A 14,384-nucleotide genomic window follows, 5' to 3' on the forward strand; every position below is an offset into this window, starting at 1 on the left:
ACGGCAAACAACTGTTGTCTCTCTGTACTTGGTCTGACGTGACGCCCTACCTACGGCAGCATTTGACTACAAGGAGAACGGGAGAGTGTTTACCAAGCGAGCGGAGAGGTTTTTCAGCCTTGACCAGCTCCAGAGCGTCCAAGGCGTCTTGGGTTTCACCTTCCAGGGACACGAGCAGGTCGAACAGACACTGGGCCGACACGCCTTTGGACAGACCGGTACTGGTGCTGGTCTGGACAAGGGGAGGCGAGATTACATCGAGAGGGGCGACCAAAACAGGCCAAAGTTTGTCGGTGTGAATTCAGGCCTTACGGTGAATTCGAGCAGCGGTGCAACACTGCCAAACAGCTGCAGGATGAAGGGTTTCCGATGGAGGATGTAGAACTGCCGGCAGCAAAATTCAATACCCTGCCTCAGCAAAGGGTTGCTCTCATAGTCAGCGTAGACCTGCCGCAGAGACAGAGGAGAAACACTGTGATTTCCGCCACGGAACTCTCTCTAAGTCAGTGATTCCCAAACAGAGGGACTCTGGTTCCCGTCGCCATGGAGGAACGCCAAATCACGACTCATGGAGGAGTCGTGATTTGAAGGGGTATGTCATTTTTTGATGTTTATTTATTGCCCCAAATTCAGCTTTTCCTGGATTTCTCTCCATGAGAATATTGGATCAGAGGAGCTGCATTCAGAATCTGCTGCATCTGTGTGAGCTGGACTGGCTCCGCCCACACATGACCATCTATGGGAAGAGGAGGAAGTACTTCCTCTCGTGGCGCCATGTGCCAGCGCTGCCTGATTGTGGGCGGAGTCAAAGGGGAGGAGCCCTACCTTGATTGTGATTGGCTAAACCCCCCGATGACAAGATATAGGGTTTGATTTCTGATTGGCTGGTTGGAGCAACACACTTTTTAAAAACTGAAAAAAGTCAGAGAGAGAGAGGGGACTTTCTTTCTCCACTTATGGGGCCTCGTTCCAGGTATGGGGACGATTATTACTCTTGGGAAAGGGAATTTTGCATAATATGACCCCTTTAAAAGTAGGGATGCATGACTCCACATCACTCAGCGGGAGACTTTACTCTCAGAAACTTACTTCTGAAATATACAGATAAATAGACATTTGCACTGTAAAATAAAAAGCTTACTTTGCTGGTCCATCAGCATTGTAACTATGAGATTCATCTTTTTTTTTTTTTAAAAGGAACAGAATATGTACAGACAAATAGTTACTAAATAAAGTTTACAAAAATGTATTATATTAAGTCCATTATCATGAAGTCTATTGTAATAGAGTAAATGTATCTGTATTCATTATTTGTCATATTTTAAATAATATCATTCCATAATAGTGGTTCTACTATATTGTATTTATTATACAATATGCTTCATTTTATGATTAGAAAATTCTGTAAGAATTTGCGTCCACTGAGAAAAAGGGGTGTGGCCGAGGTACCTGCAGCATGGTGGGCAGGATCCACTGGTATCCGCTCAGGGAGAAGAGGTGGTTGAAGTGAACCGCGGTGTTGATGGCCGTCGCCGTGTACTGCCTGAGGAGGGCGCTGTCCTCCGGGTGCAGCAGCAGCGCCCCGTTGAAGACGTTGAGGAACAGCATCATCTCGTCGCCCCACGGATACTCGCTGGGCATGCCCAGGAACATTTCCTCCAGCAGCTTGATCCACAGCACCTTGTGAAGCGTGTCCAAGCCAAACAGCTCCTTCCCTACGAGGCGAGGAAGGGAGGGTACAACGCAGGGTCATTTCAGTCGAGGGGCCACATCCAACCTGATCTGACCTCTGGAGGGCCAACAAGTCAAACATAACATGTTAAACTGCAGATATGGACAAATGCAAAGTCTTTCCTTCTTTTGATCCTTTTGTAACTGTAAGAATTTGCCAGTCTATTCTGAAATATACATATTAAAGGAAATCAGATATTATATTTGCAGTGACTTGTATCTGGACATCATATTTTTTATTCAGGATTAAAACAATTTGTCATCATCTGGACATTTTTTTGAGTTTACGTGTCGAAAGTATCATTTCACATAAATTGGACTCATTGTTTTATTGTGAAAGGCGTTGCGTTATGCGATTGCATTAATGTCGGGGGTCAAATTCTGACCAAGGCCGGTTTTGAATGTCATTTTTGACAATCTAGTGTTTTTAGATCAGCCTCTGTCAGTTTTCATATTTATACTTTAAAACTTTTTTTTTTTTAATCACATGGCGGGCCGGATTAGATCCTCTGGCGGGCCGGTTCTGGCCCCCGGGCCGCATGTTTGACACCCCTGTTCTAACGACAAGAATGACGGGCAAGAATGCCACTTGGTGTTCGTGTCACCTTGTGGCTCATTGAAGAGGGAGAACTCGCCGTCGATGGCAGTACGAGGGAAGGAGGGCAGGCGGAGGAGGTCCTCCTGCAGCAGGGAGACGTGGGACTGCTTGTGCACGGCGGGCATGTGTTGGGTAAGAGAGATGAGGAAGAGGACCCGGCCGACCTCCTCCAGTTTCCGGGAAAACACCTGGGAGAACAGAGATCACCTTTTTGGAGGTCTAACCTTACCCCTAACCCTGAATAAATAAACTGGACATCATTTGGCATCAGCCTGAACGTAAAATCACAAATAATTATTAGTTTTTATAAAATTCAAGTTAGTTTTTACTGTATTGAGCCGATTTCCTTCGACCCCGAGAGTCTGATTTTCTGCTTTTTACCTGTTTCTGGATGAGCTCTTGCCCTTTCTCAGGAAGCATGTGGACCAGGTTGAGCTGTGGAGAGACGGACCTCCGGAAGGGATAGATGTCTCTTACGTACGTCTGGATAAGCAAGAGAGAGAAAAGATGGCAGCGGGCGGTAAAACTAAAACTGCTGCAGCTCTGTAGTTGGTTTCTAGAGAGGACGAGGACAAACATTCCAGACGGTTTGGCTGTTTTCACCTTGGAATAATGGATGAGGTTCCAGCGCTTGTCCATGAGGAAGTAGTGCGCCGACCTCGCCTCGGGAATGTTGAAAAATTCAAGACACTCCTGACGGGACGAAGGGAAACATCAGGAACATCTATGAAGTCTGGCGTGGGGTTTTTTTTTTGGGGGGGGGGGGGGGGGTTTTCCAGGTACTGGGCCGTTTACCTTCAGCAGGGCTTCAAACTGAGTGTCCTCGTGAACCGGAAGCTGTGTCGGGATGTCGCATTCGTTCTGTCCGTGGACCACCAGCGTCTTGGTTCCTTCACCGATCAAACACAAGGAAGAGCGTTACGGAAAAGGTCCTCCTCCACAATGACGTGGGGAAAGAGGATTTATTGATTTATACGTGTGGAAAACTAATCTATAATAGAAACAGAAACGGCACGAATAAAAACAAAAGAGAGACACTCTAGTCGGGAGATCATGAGCGTTACAAGGTCAAAGGGCTTTTTTTAATCCGACCGCTTTACATCTTACATTTTACGCTTACATCGTTGCAAATTTTTCACATTTTTCTTCATTTTCATGAATCTTGTTCTGTCCTACACCCAAACAACAAAAGCAGTGAGGGCGTATCCAGACAGAACGTTTCACCTCCACCAATTGACACCTTGCTCTCATGTCAAAACCCTGTACCTCTCTATATTTAAACTGTATTAAAGCTTTTCTGAGCGGTGCGGATTTGATGAGTTTTCAACCGTAAATTGAAGGTGGAACCAACTCAATTTCTACTTTTGTGAAATAACGAGCCTTTGTCACGATAAGTGTTTCCCCGGGAAACGAGCATGGGAATGGCTCACCCGGCATGGACGCGGTGACCAGCAGCTTGACCTCACACTGCTCCTTCTTCATGGTCTGCTTGAGGTCCTTGAAGAACAGCCCCTCCACGTAGCCCACCACCTCCCACAGGAAGGTCAGCGTGGCCGAGATGGCGTCCATGCCCCACTCACATGGCGTCCGCACGAAATACATGATCAGTCCCACCTGGGTGGAAGAAAGAGAGAGAGACAGGGGACAGTTAGCTGAGAGACTGGAGAGAGCTGGAGAGAGAGTTTGGTGATCTGTAGCGTCACCAGGTAGTTGAAGAGGATGTGGGAGGTCTGTGCCGGCAGGTCGCCAATGTTGAGCAGGAGCTTCCTCAGCATGTACATCAGTTCGTCCTGCCGGTTGCTCACGGTGAGCTTCTCCAGGAAGTGGCGGAGAACGAGGGCCGGGTCTTCAATGAGGCAGTTCCAGAGGATTTGCTGAGCGACGGCGCTCACTGAACAAACATCAAACACACACATATATATATATATACACACACACAAGCAAATCCAATAAATTGAAGGTTATGCCAATTTAAGTTTTTCCCACCGGCAACGCCGTCCTCTCGCACTTCCCCATCCTCCATCAGGTGGACAATCGGAAGCACGGCGGCGCAGATGCATGCTGGGAAGACGGCTTGGGGCGGCTGGAGCATGTGGTGAGTGGGGGTGTGCTCCGTCGTGTTTTCTTCGTCTGGCAAAGATTTGGACGGAGGTGAAGCGAAACGCTTCGTTGGCATTGTTGATTTTATCCCCGGGGGGCGTCCAACATGAGGTCCGTGGGCCAAAACCGGCCCGCGAGACGCCCCAATCCGGCCAAACCACCGAGCGAATAGGAAAAATATCCTACATTTCTTAAGAGCAACGGACATTGAGACATGCTAGGGTGTAAAAAAAAAACAAACACCCATAATGCAACAGCTATTCAATTTGGGGACCGTTCACTGTATTTTGCACCAGAAGCAGTGTTGCAGTCCAAAGTGTATTCATGTATGCAGCATACACACACTTATTATTCCCTCTGCATTGCGTACAACCACTTCCAAATCGCCCATGATGCACCACTCACCAGTATCGACAAGCCTATTCTTTTCACTCGGATGACGAAGGCGGAGTGTGGCCGGTCACGAGGGGTTAAATGTCGCAAGGTAATAAATCTTGGCTGCTTTCAAAGAAAGCAAAATAGTATAACCACTTGAGGAAACACAACAGCGCAAGGCATCAATAAAGGTGCTTTTATGTTAAGACTGTACTCATTCTCTGAAGTAATTGTTTGGTTTGTTGTGTGTGGAAAATATGTGCATTTTCTGCAAAACAAGGAAAAACCTTCAAAGTTGAATTTGTTTGGAGAACTGGCTCATGGTGACGGAGGCCCAGAATCATAAAAACTGTGCATATAAGTTGAGAAAACAAGAATTAATCTTTACGGGGAGCTGGAACAAACATGCAGAAAACAATAAACGAGAAAGACTTGATTATGACTTCAAATTCCAAGATTTTGGTGAATTTGTGGGTTTTTTTGGACAACAAACTCAACATAGACGATTTTAAAGGGGCAAAATACAGTGAAATGTTGCATTATTTCTTTTTTCTTTTCTTTTCCAGCATGGCTTGAAGGTTATGGTGGGTCACTGAGCTTTAATGGCAGCGTCAGCGGTGGTTTGGCGTTCCGGATCGGTTGTTCGACACATTATGGAATCCTGCTCACCCTCGGCGCTGGCCAGCGAGCGGACCGACCACACGGAGCCGCGGCGGAACGAGTAGTTCCTGTGGGAGTTGCTGGAGGTGCACGACGGGCTGACGGACAGGCGGCGGGACGCCAGGTTCACCACTTCTTCTGCTGGCGGGGGATGAAAATGAAAACGACAACAACAACAACAACGAACACAAGACGCTATCAGGGTGCGGCGCATGCGGCGGCGTGTCGCCGGCGCATGCGCCCCGCCTCCCGGGACCCCCCCTCCCACCTTCCTCCTCCTGCTCGGGCGGCGGGCTGCAGGTGGGCTCGTAGCACGCCTCCTGCGCCACGGGCATGGCGGTGATGATGCTGGCCTCGCGGCCCAGCCGCCGCTTCTCCTCCTCCTGCTGCAGGTTCTTCAGGATGTGCTCGGCTCGCTGGTGGGAGCGCGACACCGCCCGGGCCGAGAAGGATTTCTACGAGGAATTTTGGGGGGGGGGGGGTAGGGGGGAGGGGGGAGGGGCGGGGGATAGGGAGGAAGCGGTCGGATCACGCGGTGTGCAGGCGTCGCAGCGGGTAAAAAGACACAACGGAGGATTCAGAATGAAGGAATGCACAGACAGATTCGAGAGATCTCAGGGACCCGTGTGCACAGCTACTCTGGACTTAATGGGCGACATCTGCGGAGCGTTTAATAATGTAGAATGACCGGACGACACATCAATACAGTAACTCTCCTCCAGGGCCTCAAATCAACATGCGCTAATGCCATCCTGAGCAACACTGTTGGGAGCGTCCAATCGACTTCCGTCAGGACAAATTGTGACACAGATAAAGCGTGTTTGGACTGGAAAATGGAGAATTTACTGTATCCTGTGTACAGTAAATGCCTCACTGCATTCACACAAGAGCTCATACACATACACGTCCAACTATAGGCTTGAGAATGCATGAGAATGGGGTAAACATACACGGCAAAGTCATTCTCATCCAATGACCATGCATCAAAAAGCACAACACGCACAAAATGTCTGTATGTCCGATGCATGCTGTTATTTAACGTTTCAAAAGCAGGTGCTAGGGGACTTTATCCTCTTTTTTTTTTTTTCTTCTTTTTTAAAAAAAAGAAAAAAATGTGTGTATCAGTGATCAAGATGCAACTGTTCGAAATGACCCATGAAACTGCCACAGCTTCTGGTCCATGATGAAAACCTAAAGCTTTCCAATGGAGACCACTTCCACCCCTCCTGTCATTAAATGATCTGAGGTAACAAGATGCATCAGTACAAACATCTGGACAGAAATACCAACTTACTATGGTATGGACTGACTGAATTAATGTGGGGTACTAAAAACAAAGACAGTCGATAGATAAATTATAGGGCATGTGCTCGCAGGTTGTCATCAGAATGTATAAAGACACATATCGTCATAATCATGCCTCGTAAGAAAAGACGCCACGAAATCTGTCGTTCTCGTACAGATTTAGCAATTCTACGCAGATTCCTTGGCGCAAGTGTCCACTTTTATACAACTCAATGTGTTTTAAAGGCATGATCGGGGGCTAAATTCAAAATTAACCCTTAAAACAAAAAAAAAAACAATGGCTTGGGGTTTTCTTTTCTTCACAACGCCAGTGCAGGGTTTCCTCCTGTCAATTCCATTTTAAATACACCGACAAGACTAAAACTGCATGTAACAAATGGTTTATATATTATAGCTGGGGTTTTTGTGTGTGTGTGTGTTTTTTGGCAGTTTGTCTTACGATTTCCATTCTACATTTACGGATTTTAACCAAAAGTTTTAAATATGGCTCATGTGCAATTGGTTTTTTTTTAAATTTTTCTCTTTGAAAGCGCCTTGATATGACTGAATTGATTTTGACGCTATCGAAATGACCGTCTTTTCCAGTCGAAACCCCGCAGTGGCATTCGGGCGAAGCGTCAATTCACTTTTCAAAGGCGTCTGAATGCTATCATTACCATTAGTAGCGGCATTATTAGCGTTGTTATGCTCATTGGGCAGCCGAGCCGAGCCGGACTTACAGACTGGTCTTCGTTGATGGGGTCCTGGACGCTCCCGGTGTTCTGAGGCACCCAGGGGGGGTCGAATATGGGAACGCAGGGCATGCCCAGTATCGGGGACGGGAGCGTGAAGTTGATGCTGGGGGGAGGAATCTAAAAAAAAAGAAAGAAAGAAAAGAAAGAAAGAGAGAGACATCTCATCGAGGCTCCTACTGGCGAGCCGCCAACGGCGCCGAGGTGCTCGCCGGGGGGGGGGGGGGGGGGGGGGGGTACCTTAAAGATCTGCTGGGCCCCCTCCTCCATGCGGGGCCACACCTGGTAGCGGAAGCGCCACAGGGTGTAGAACTTGAGGATGGAGTTGATGCGCTGGCACGCCTCCTGGTGCTGGAACTCCGCCATCATCATTTCGGTCACCGCGTCGGGGACCTTCACGGCGCACAGGAGGAACATGGCAGCTGGAGGGGGGGAGGGGAGGGGGGGGGATTTCAAAAAGGGCAAAGTGAGGGACGGGGGGTGAAAACCGAGCTGAGGCCCCTGGGGTGGTATTGCGGGCCCCCCCCACAACAGTTCCATTCACATCCAGAGGGGACACACACACACACACACACACACACACACACACACACACACACACACACACACACACACGAGATTTGCTGCTGATTTTTCTTGTTTTCTGCTATTGTTCTGTCTATCAAAATCATGTTTTTGTTTTTTTGTTTGTTTGTTTGGTTCTTTGTTTTGTGTCCTTTTGTTTTTGTCTTTGCACTCATTGTTGTGATTACTTTGGTTTTTGCTCTGTTGTTGCTCCGGCTGGTTTAATCTCATGGCAGTTGGAAAATATTGGGATCACTGTGATTATTGTATTATAATGAAAAAAAAATGTATGTAGCACTAACAAGGGTATTGTATGTATCTCCCCACCCAGTCTATCTCTCCGTCTTTCCTTTCCTCTCCTCTCTATCCTTTCACCCCAACCGGTCCACAGAATTCCTCCACCTCTGAGTCGGGTTTCTGCACATGTTTCTCCCTGTTGGGGAGTTTTTCCTTTCCAGAGTCGCAAATAAACCTGCTTGCTCATGTGGATATGTTGGGATTTTCTATTTTCTCTATAAAAGCACATTGGAATGACTGTAATGTATTTAAATATTTATTTTTTTTAATTAAAAAAAGAAAACCGAGCTGAGGGGAAGAGCATTATTAAGAGGCGAATGTCCGCCGACGCCGTCTCACCCGCGGCGGCCGCCATGTGCTCGTCCACGCTGAGCAGGAGTTCCCACGCCGCGGGCTGGATGTCTCCGTACATGTCGTCCGTCAGGATGGGGGCCGCCTTGATCAGCAGCGAGAGCGGAGCCGGGGACAAGCTCATCACCTGAGTGGGGGAGGCAACGGCGTTCGCTTTTCAGAACCTCATCAGTCCACATCCAGGTGGATTGTTTAGGTGTCCTGCATCGCGAGCAGGAGTCTGCAACCACGGAGCTCCTCAGCCCGTAAGCTTTCACAAAATCCTTCCTGAATTCCTATTTTCTTTTTTTTTTTAATCTTGTTTTCATTATATTCATGCACACAAAAATGGTTTTTGAAAAAGGCATAACTAAGATGGCTAAAATGTGTGGAAAAATAGCTAAAACCACAATAAATGGTGAAATAAAAGCCCTAGGAGTTCTAAAACTAAATTTAGAATAGAGGAAAAACTGCTTAAAAAGATGTTAAAATAGTTAAAACAGCTACAATTTTAAAATCCTGAAAAAAGAAAGATGCAAAGGAAGGGTGAAACCTCCAAAAGCCGATATTAAAGATGGATTATATGGGAAAGTGTTGATGTATTGATATTGCTAATGTATTTTTAGATATTCTTTTGTGTTAACACTTTGATTTTTTTTGGGGGGGTGAACATTGTGTCTGAACACACAGAATGTTTGAGGGGAAGGATATTTACAATTCTAAAATACAATACTGCAATCACCAGCGAGGTACAGGTATAATATTGTGACTTGGCCCAAGATGAAATATTTCTGAACTGAAGTTTTTACAATGAAAGTTTTCCGTTTTCAGGTGGAAGCCCGGGAGATAACCCACCTGGTTGCGGATGTACTTGAGCATGCCGGTGTCCTTCTTTCCCTCCGTGTTGGAGTCGTTGGGCCTCCTCTTCATGGACGGCGTCCTCAAGCACGACTTGTCCGAGCACTGAGGGGGGGAAAAAAAAGCACATTGATCTGAGCGACGTCGACGTGAAGAACCCCCTCCCGTCACTCCCTTTGGGCTCGACCGTCCACCTCTTTGCTCTTCTTCGCACGTCCTCCGAGGTTCCCGGACGAGGCGCTGTCCTCCCGCAGGCTGTCCACGCTCTCGCCGTACACCAGCTTGATGGCGCGGACCAGCCGGGCGCAGGAGCGGCTGTGGTGCTGGTAGCAGCGCGGGTGGCAGAAGTCGATGTGCGTGCAGATGAAGCTCTGCTGGTTGCACAGCAGGATCATGATCTGTGTCGGGGAGAAGACGGGTCAGTGGTCGAGGAGGTGACGGCGAGGGGACGGGGGGGGGGGGGGTTGTCGTCCACCGACGCCGGTTGACGTACGTGGAGCCAGGACATGTTGCGGTGGTAGTTGTCCTCCGCCCCCCCGGAGCCCTGGCCCTCCGGCTCGATGCTGGGCTCACTGGTGCTGAAAGGACTGCCTGCAAACAGCAAGCAGGAGTCAAGTGAGGAGGCTGCGATCGTTTCGAGGACACCGAGACCTGAACGCATCACTCAACGCCGTCAACGCCTGCAGCACAAACTCTCCCTTTTTGTTGCTGGGACATCTTCTCGGAGGATGAACTCTCCTGCCCAAAAAAGCACTTTTTCTTATGGGAGTATGCAAGGGCCTTCAGGAACTCATCGATCTATGCAATGTGCTACGCGTACTGTCGGCTGTGTTCCGCCTGCGTATCAGTCATACTTTAATCCTGTTCAGCGTGTAGCAATATCGTGGTAATTTAATTACACCTCCAAACAACTGAATTGAGGATGAAATGCCAACAAGAACAGCATGATTACAGCCCCCTTGTGATTTTAAAATGTTGTACAAAAGCACAGGTAAAAACATTAAAGCGTCCTCAGTGATAGCTCTGTTTGGACTGTCAGCATCATTCCCTCTCCAGCAGTGAAGTGTTTGTTCCATCTCGAATTTACCGATGTCAGTAACAGTGTCCCTGCTGTGCGTTTGTGATAGCAGGCCCTCTTCGTTCTCAGACTCCGAGTCCTGCCGGGACAGCTTGGTGCTCTTCAGGCTTCCCGCCCGGCGTATCGACGACAGGGAGCCGCCTTTTTTTACCCGGAAACTGCGGGCCCCTTTGATCTGGAGGAGCCGGGAGCCTCCGATGCGGATCTTCCGAACGGGCACTGGAGAGCAGGGAAGCGGGGAGAGATTATCTATAATCGCCGATGAGCACTGAGCGAAAGCAGGAGCGGTGAGTCGGGAAACGCCTCCGAGTCACGTCGGGTCTCAACCTTGAGCCTCCTGGGTCTTCTTGTCGTCACAGGTGGTGTCCGACTTCAGGGTGTGGCTGCTGCTGTTGAGCGAGTCGTGTCCGTCCTCGTCGTCCAGGATGCCGGCGAAGCTGATCTTCCTCTCGTAGCGGTGGCGGCCGAGCTCCGGGTCCAAACGGAGGCGGCAGCTGTCCAGGTCCTGCAACATACGCGCAATGTCATTTGGAAAACCCCCCCCCCCAAAAAACCAAACAAATCCATGATCAGTTCCTTGTTTGAGCAACCAAATAGAGATCACTTCTGACCACGAGTGGTTCGGTGCGAGGCCGCGGTAGGCAGGGGAAGGTCTCTCGCAGGAAGGTGGTGATCTCCAACAGCAGCTGGCAGGCGGCCATCTTGAGAGCAAACGGGCAGCCACATTTTGTCGGATTTACCGTGTCTTTGGGGTCAGAATAGGAAAGAAAGGAGGAATATGGTAGGAGCGTTCACATATTTGAACTGCGAGATCAGATGTAGCCTCGACAAAAGTTTAGTCTGATCCGGCAGCACTCTGGAATGTTAGATTATGTCATTCTCTTATCCAGGCGAATAGATTTGAGTTATAAAACAAACATCGTTCTGTACTTACTGTCATCCAAATAATCCTCTTCCTCATCTTCCTTCCTCATCCTTCGCTTGGTCTCTTCATCGTAAATGTATCCCAGGATGTTGGCGGGAGTTTCACTGTCCGAGTGACACAGTTCACTGAGCCTGGTGCCGATGGCCTGAGAAGGTCAAGCACATAAAGACTGTAGCTTAGAGGGTTGGGGTCAAGATTACAGTGAGGTGTGGAGTTAGGTTGGGATTAAATTTGAGGTTATGATTGGGATTGCAGATCAGGTCAGGTTTATGGTTAGAGTTGAGGTTGTATTTGGAATTGGGATTAAGGTAAGGGTTGGGGTTGGAATTGGAATTAAGGTTAGGGTATGATGTGGGGTTTGCAGTTTGGATTAAGGGTAGAGTTGGGTTTGGAGTTGGGATTAAGGTTAGATTTGTGGTTAGGTTTGGAGTGGGATTGAGATTAGGATTGAGATTGGGTTTGTGGTTCAGGTTAGTTTCAGGGCTAGATCTAGGGTTAGGGTTAGAGACAGACAAGATAAATCTTTTTCAATATTTGACCTAGAATACAATGAAATTTGCCCCCCCCACTCCCCATGGTGTGCCCCACACAAAAAGAATAAACCAAAAAAAGAGAAAATGCAATTAAGAGATTAGGATTGGGGGTTAAGATTTGGATTGAGGGTCTGATTAGAATTTGGTTAAGGGGTGAGGATTGGGGTAGGAGTTAAGATTTGGGTTTGGATTGGAGTTAGGATTACGGTTTGTGGTAACCAGTCCACCTTCATTCTTCATAGGACGTAGTCATAGATGAACAAGTGAAAGATGAACTCACGTCCCCCCACTGGCAGAAGTGCTTGGCAGCGTTCCACTGCAGCTTCTGGTTTCTTTTGTTTCCCACGATCGGCGATCGCCCGCGGGACAGTCCCCTCTTGGTGATATTAACATGGTGGCCTTTCATCCATTCCGGCCAGTTGCCGCGGTTACAGCGGTGGACAAACCTGGCGCATTCGAGAAAGAGGGAGGCTCGCGCTACAACCGGAGCTTCCTGCAAGAGCCAGGAGGTGAATGAATGAGTGAGGGGGGGGGGGTGATTAAGACGTGGGTCAATTCATCGTGTGCCAACGTACCAGGTCCAGAGCAGCGGCCAGGATGGAGGCGTCCGGGATGGTTCCCGGTTCGCAGCAGTTGAGGAGGAACTGGAAGCGTTTCATACCCTGGCGGATGGCGCCCAGGTTCACCACGTTCTTGTTCTTCATGGCCTCCTGGCTGGCTGCCAGACGCTCCTGAAAACCATGAGGTCCTGAAGGACAAGACGGGGAGTGTAACAGGGAGATTGGAGGGAGCCGTTTACACACACACACACAAAAACCCACCAAAAAAAAAAAACCCTGTATGTTCCAGTTGTGACATTGGAAAGGTCGAGGACATTTAACAAATAGCACCAAAGAGCCACTGACGAATGAAGCTGAGTGAGAGATGACACACAGCCATCGGCAGAGGTTACACTTGCGTCTTGTGATCCGGGGAAAAAAATAACAGACCCGATGGACGAGGGGCATTTTCAAACGCTTCACATTGGAGACTAATGAATCACTTCGTGACAAGTGTAACCGCCGCCGAACAGAAGAAAGCTGCATGTGGACCGTTGTGTGTTTCGCCGATACTCAGGCACTGGAAAATACCACCAGACGTCACCACAGAAGAGACGGAGAGCGCACCGACAGCGTCATGCTCCACGTAGCACGGGAATATTGCTCTACGGCAGAAAGATGGTTTTTGTTCCGTGGATGGGAATTTGCCGGCCTTTCCTCTCGCTTCACGGTGGAGCGAGACAAAGAGGAGCGGGGTCGATGCTGAAAGGGACGTGCAGAGCTGGTAAGACGGAGATGCGGGGGGGGGGGGGGGGGGGGGGAGACACAACAAGGACGACGTTCGGACAGGTCGTGACAACTTAAATCTGAATGCTCTGGGTTTTTCGGGCCTTTTGAAAAGGCGACACGTTTCGGCAACCAAATGGTTTTACACACATCTGAATGACTGCCCTTGGACATTGAAAACTACAATTTGCACTGGTCTTCACTTTTCATGACGATCAGTGTCTTCAGAGTGATGTCACTGCGACTTGCTCAATACAGAGTCGTGTTTAAGCCTCATCAGTGCACCGTGGTGCTTTATTTCGCAGCACGTCATTCAGAATCAAATCCAGGACATCCTTTCACAGACTTGGACAGCACGATGTGCGGTGAACATCAGACTTTCAAGCAGCCGCCTGGCAAGATGAGGCATGGTGGACGAAGGGAAGGGCTGGCGAAAGACAGAAGATTCTGGAGGCGACACAACACCACACGGGACGAGAACAAGAGGCGGAGGCAGAAAGAGAGGACTTGACAAGAGGACGATGGTGGGCAGTGGGGGTGGGGGGCGTGACTGGGCGAAGAGGTGGGGTGGGGGGCGCACCCCGGGATGGGGGAGGTCTACCATCTTTCTCTTCTGTGTGGTGAAGCTTGGATGGATTCCTCCTGCCAGACCTCCATTTACCGAGCCGCTTGAAGAAATTCTCCTCCTCGTCCCTGCCGAACTCCGGCCCGGCCGCTCCGCCCTCGGTCAGCTTCACTGCACTGGTGAACTTCACCTGGCACACAAACACCAAATGGTCTTTCACTTATAGCGCTTTTTCACTTTCATTCCCCCCTTGAGCAGTTTCCGTAGTGCTTGACATCGCGAATCACATTCACCCATTCACACACCAATGTGGGGGGGGGGGGGGGGGGTCAGGCGGGCGGTCAATCCAACCATTGCGAGCAATTTAGGATGCAGACTCTTGCTCAGGGACACTACGACATGTGGACAG

The 14,384-nt window shown here is 49.0% G+C and overlaps 1 protein-coding gene across 1 annotated transcript in view; it reads right to left on the minus strand.

Moving 5' to 3' along the window:
• The window catches only part of unc80 (unc-80 homolog (C. elegans)), a gene marked incomplete at both ends in the record, with an annotated part of 45,392 nt that overhangs the window by 13,512 nt on the left and 17,496 nt on the right, over positions 1-14,384 (minus strand). Inside the window, 25 exons of the mRNA XM_080520172.1 lie at positions 94-232; positions 313-447; positions 1,450-1,715; positions 2,337-2,517; positions 2,711-2,812; positions 2,933-3,022; positions 3,125-3,219; positions 3,760-3,943; positions 4,033-4,220; positions 4,316-4,459; positions 5,474-5,605; positions 5,733-5,919; positions 7,489-7,620; positions 7,741-7,922; positions 8,701-8,839; positions 9,547-9,654; positions 9,744-9,947; positions 10,043-10,140; positions 10,637-10,846; positions 10,955-11,132; positions 11,239-11,372; positions 11,562-11,697; positions 12,366-12,578; positions 12,661-12,833; positions 14,012-14,165. Coding sequence (XP_080376298.1) covers positions 94-232; positions 313-447; positions 1,450-1,715; positions 2,337-2,517; positions 2,711-2,812; positions 2,933-3,022; positions 3,125-3,219; positions 3,760-3,943; positions 4,033-4,220; positions 4,316-4,459; positions 5,474-5,605; positions 5,733-5,919; positions 7,489-7,620; positions 7,741-7,922; positions 8,701-8,839; positions 9,547-9,654; positions 9,744-9,947; positions 10,043-10,140; positions 10,637-10,846; positions 10,955-11,132; positions 11,239-11,372; positions 11,562-11,697; positions 12,366-12,578; positions 12,661-12,833; positions 14,012-14,165 — 3,904 coding nt within the window. The remainder of the gene's footprint in view (positions 1-93; positions 233-312; positions 448-1,449; positions 1,716-2,336; positions 2,518-2,710; positions 2,813-2,932; positions 3,023-3,124; positions 3,220-3,759; positions 3,944-4,032; positions 4,221-4,315; positions 4,460-5,473; positions 5,606-5,732; positions 5,920-7,488; positions 7,621-7,740; positions 7,923-8,700; positions 8,840-9,546; positions 9,655-9,743; positions 9,948-10,042; positions 10,141-10,636; positions 10,847-10,954; positions 11,133-11,238; positions 11,373-11,561; positions 11,698-12,365; positions 12,579-12,660; positions 12,834-14,011; positions 14,166-14,384) is intronic.

This window comes from Blennius ocellaris (assembly GCF_963422515.1).
Source record: "Blennius ocellaris genome assembly, chromosome: 24".
Taxonomy (NCBI): Eukaryota; Metazoa; Chordata; class Actinopteri; order Blenniiformes; family Blenniidae; genus Blennius; species Blennius ocellaris.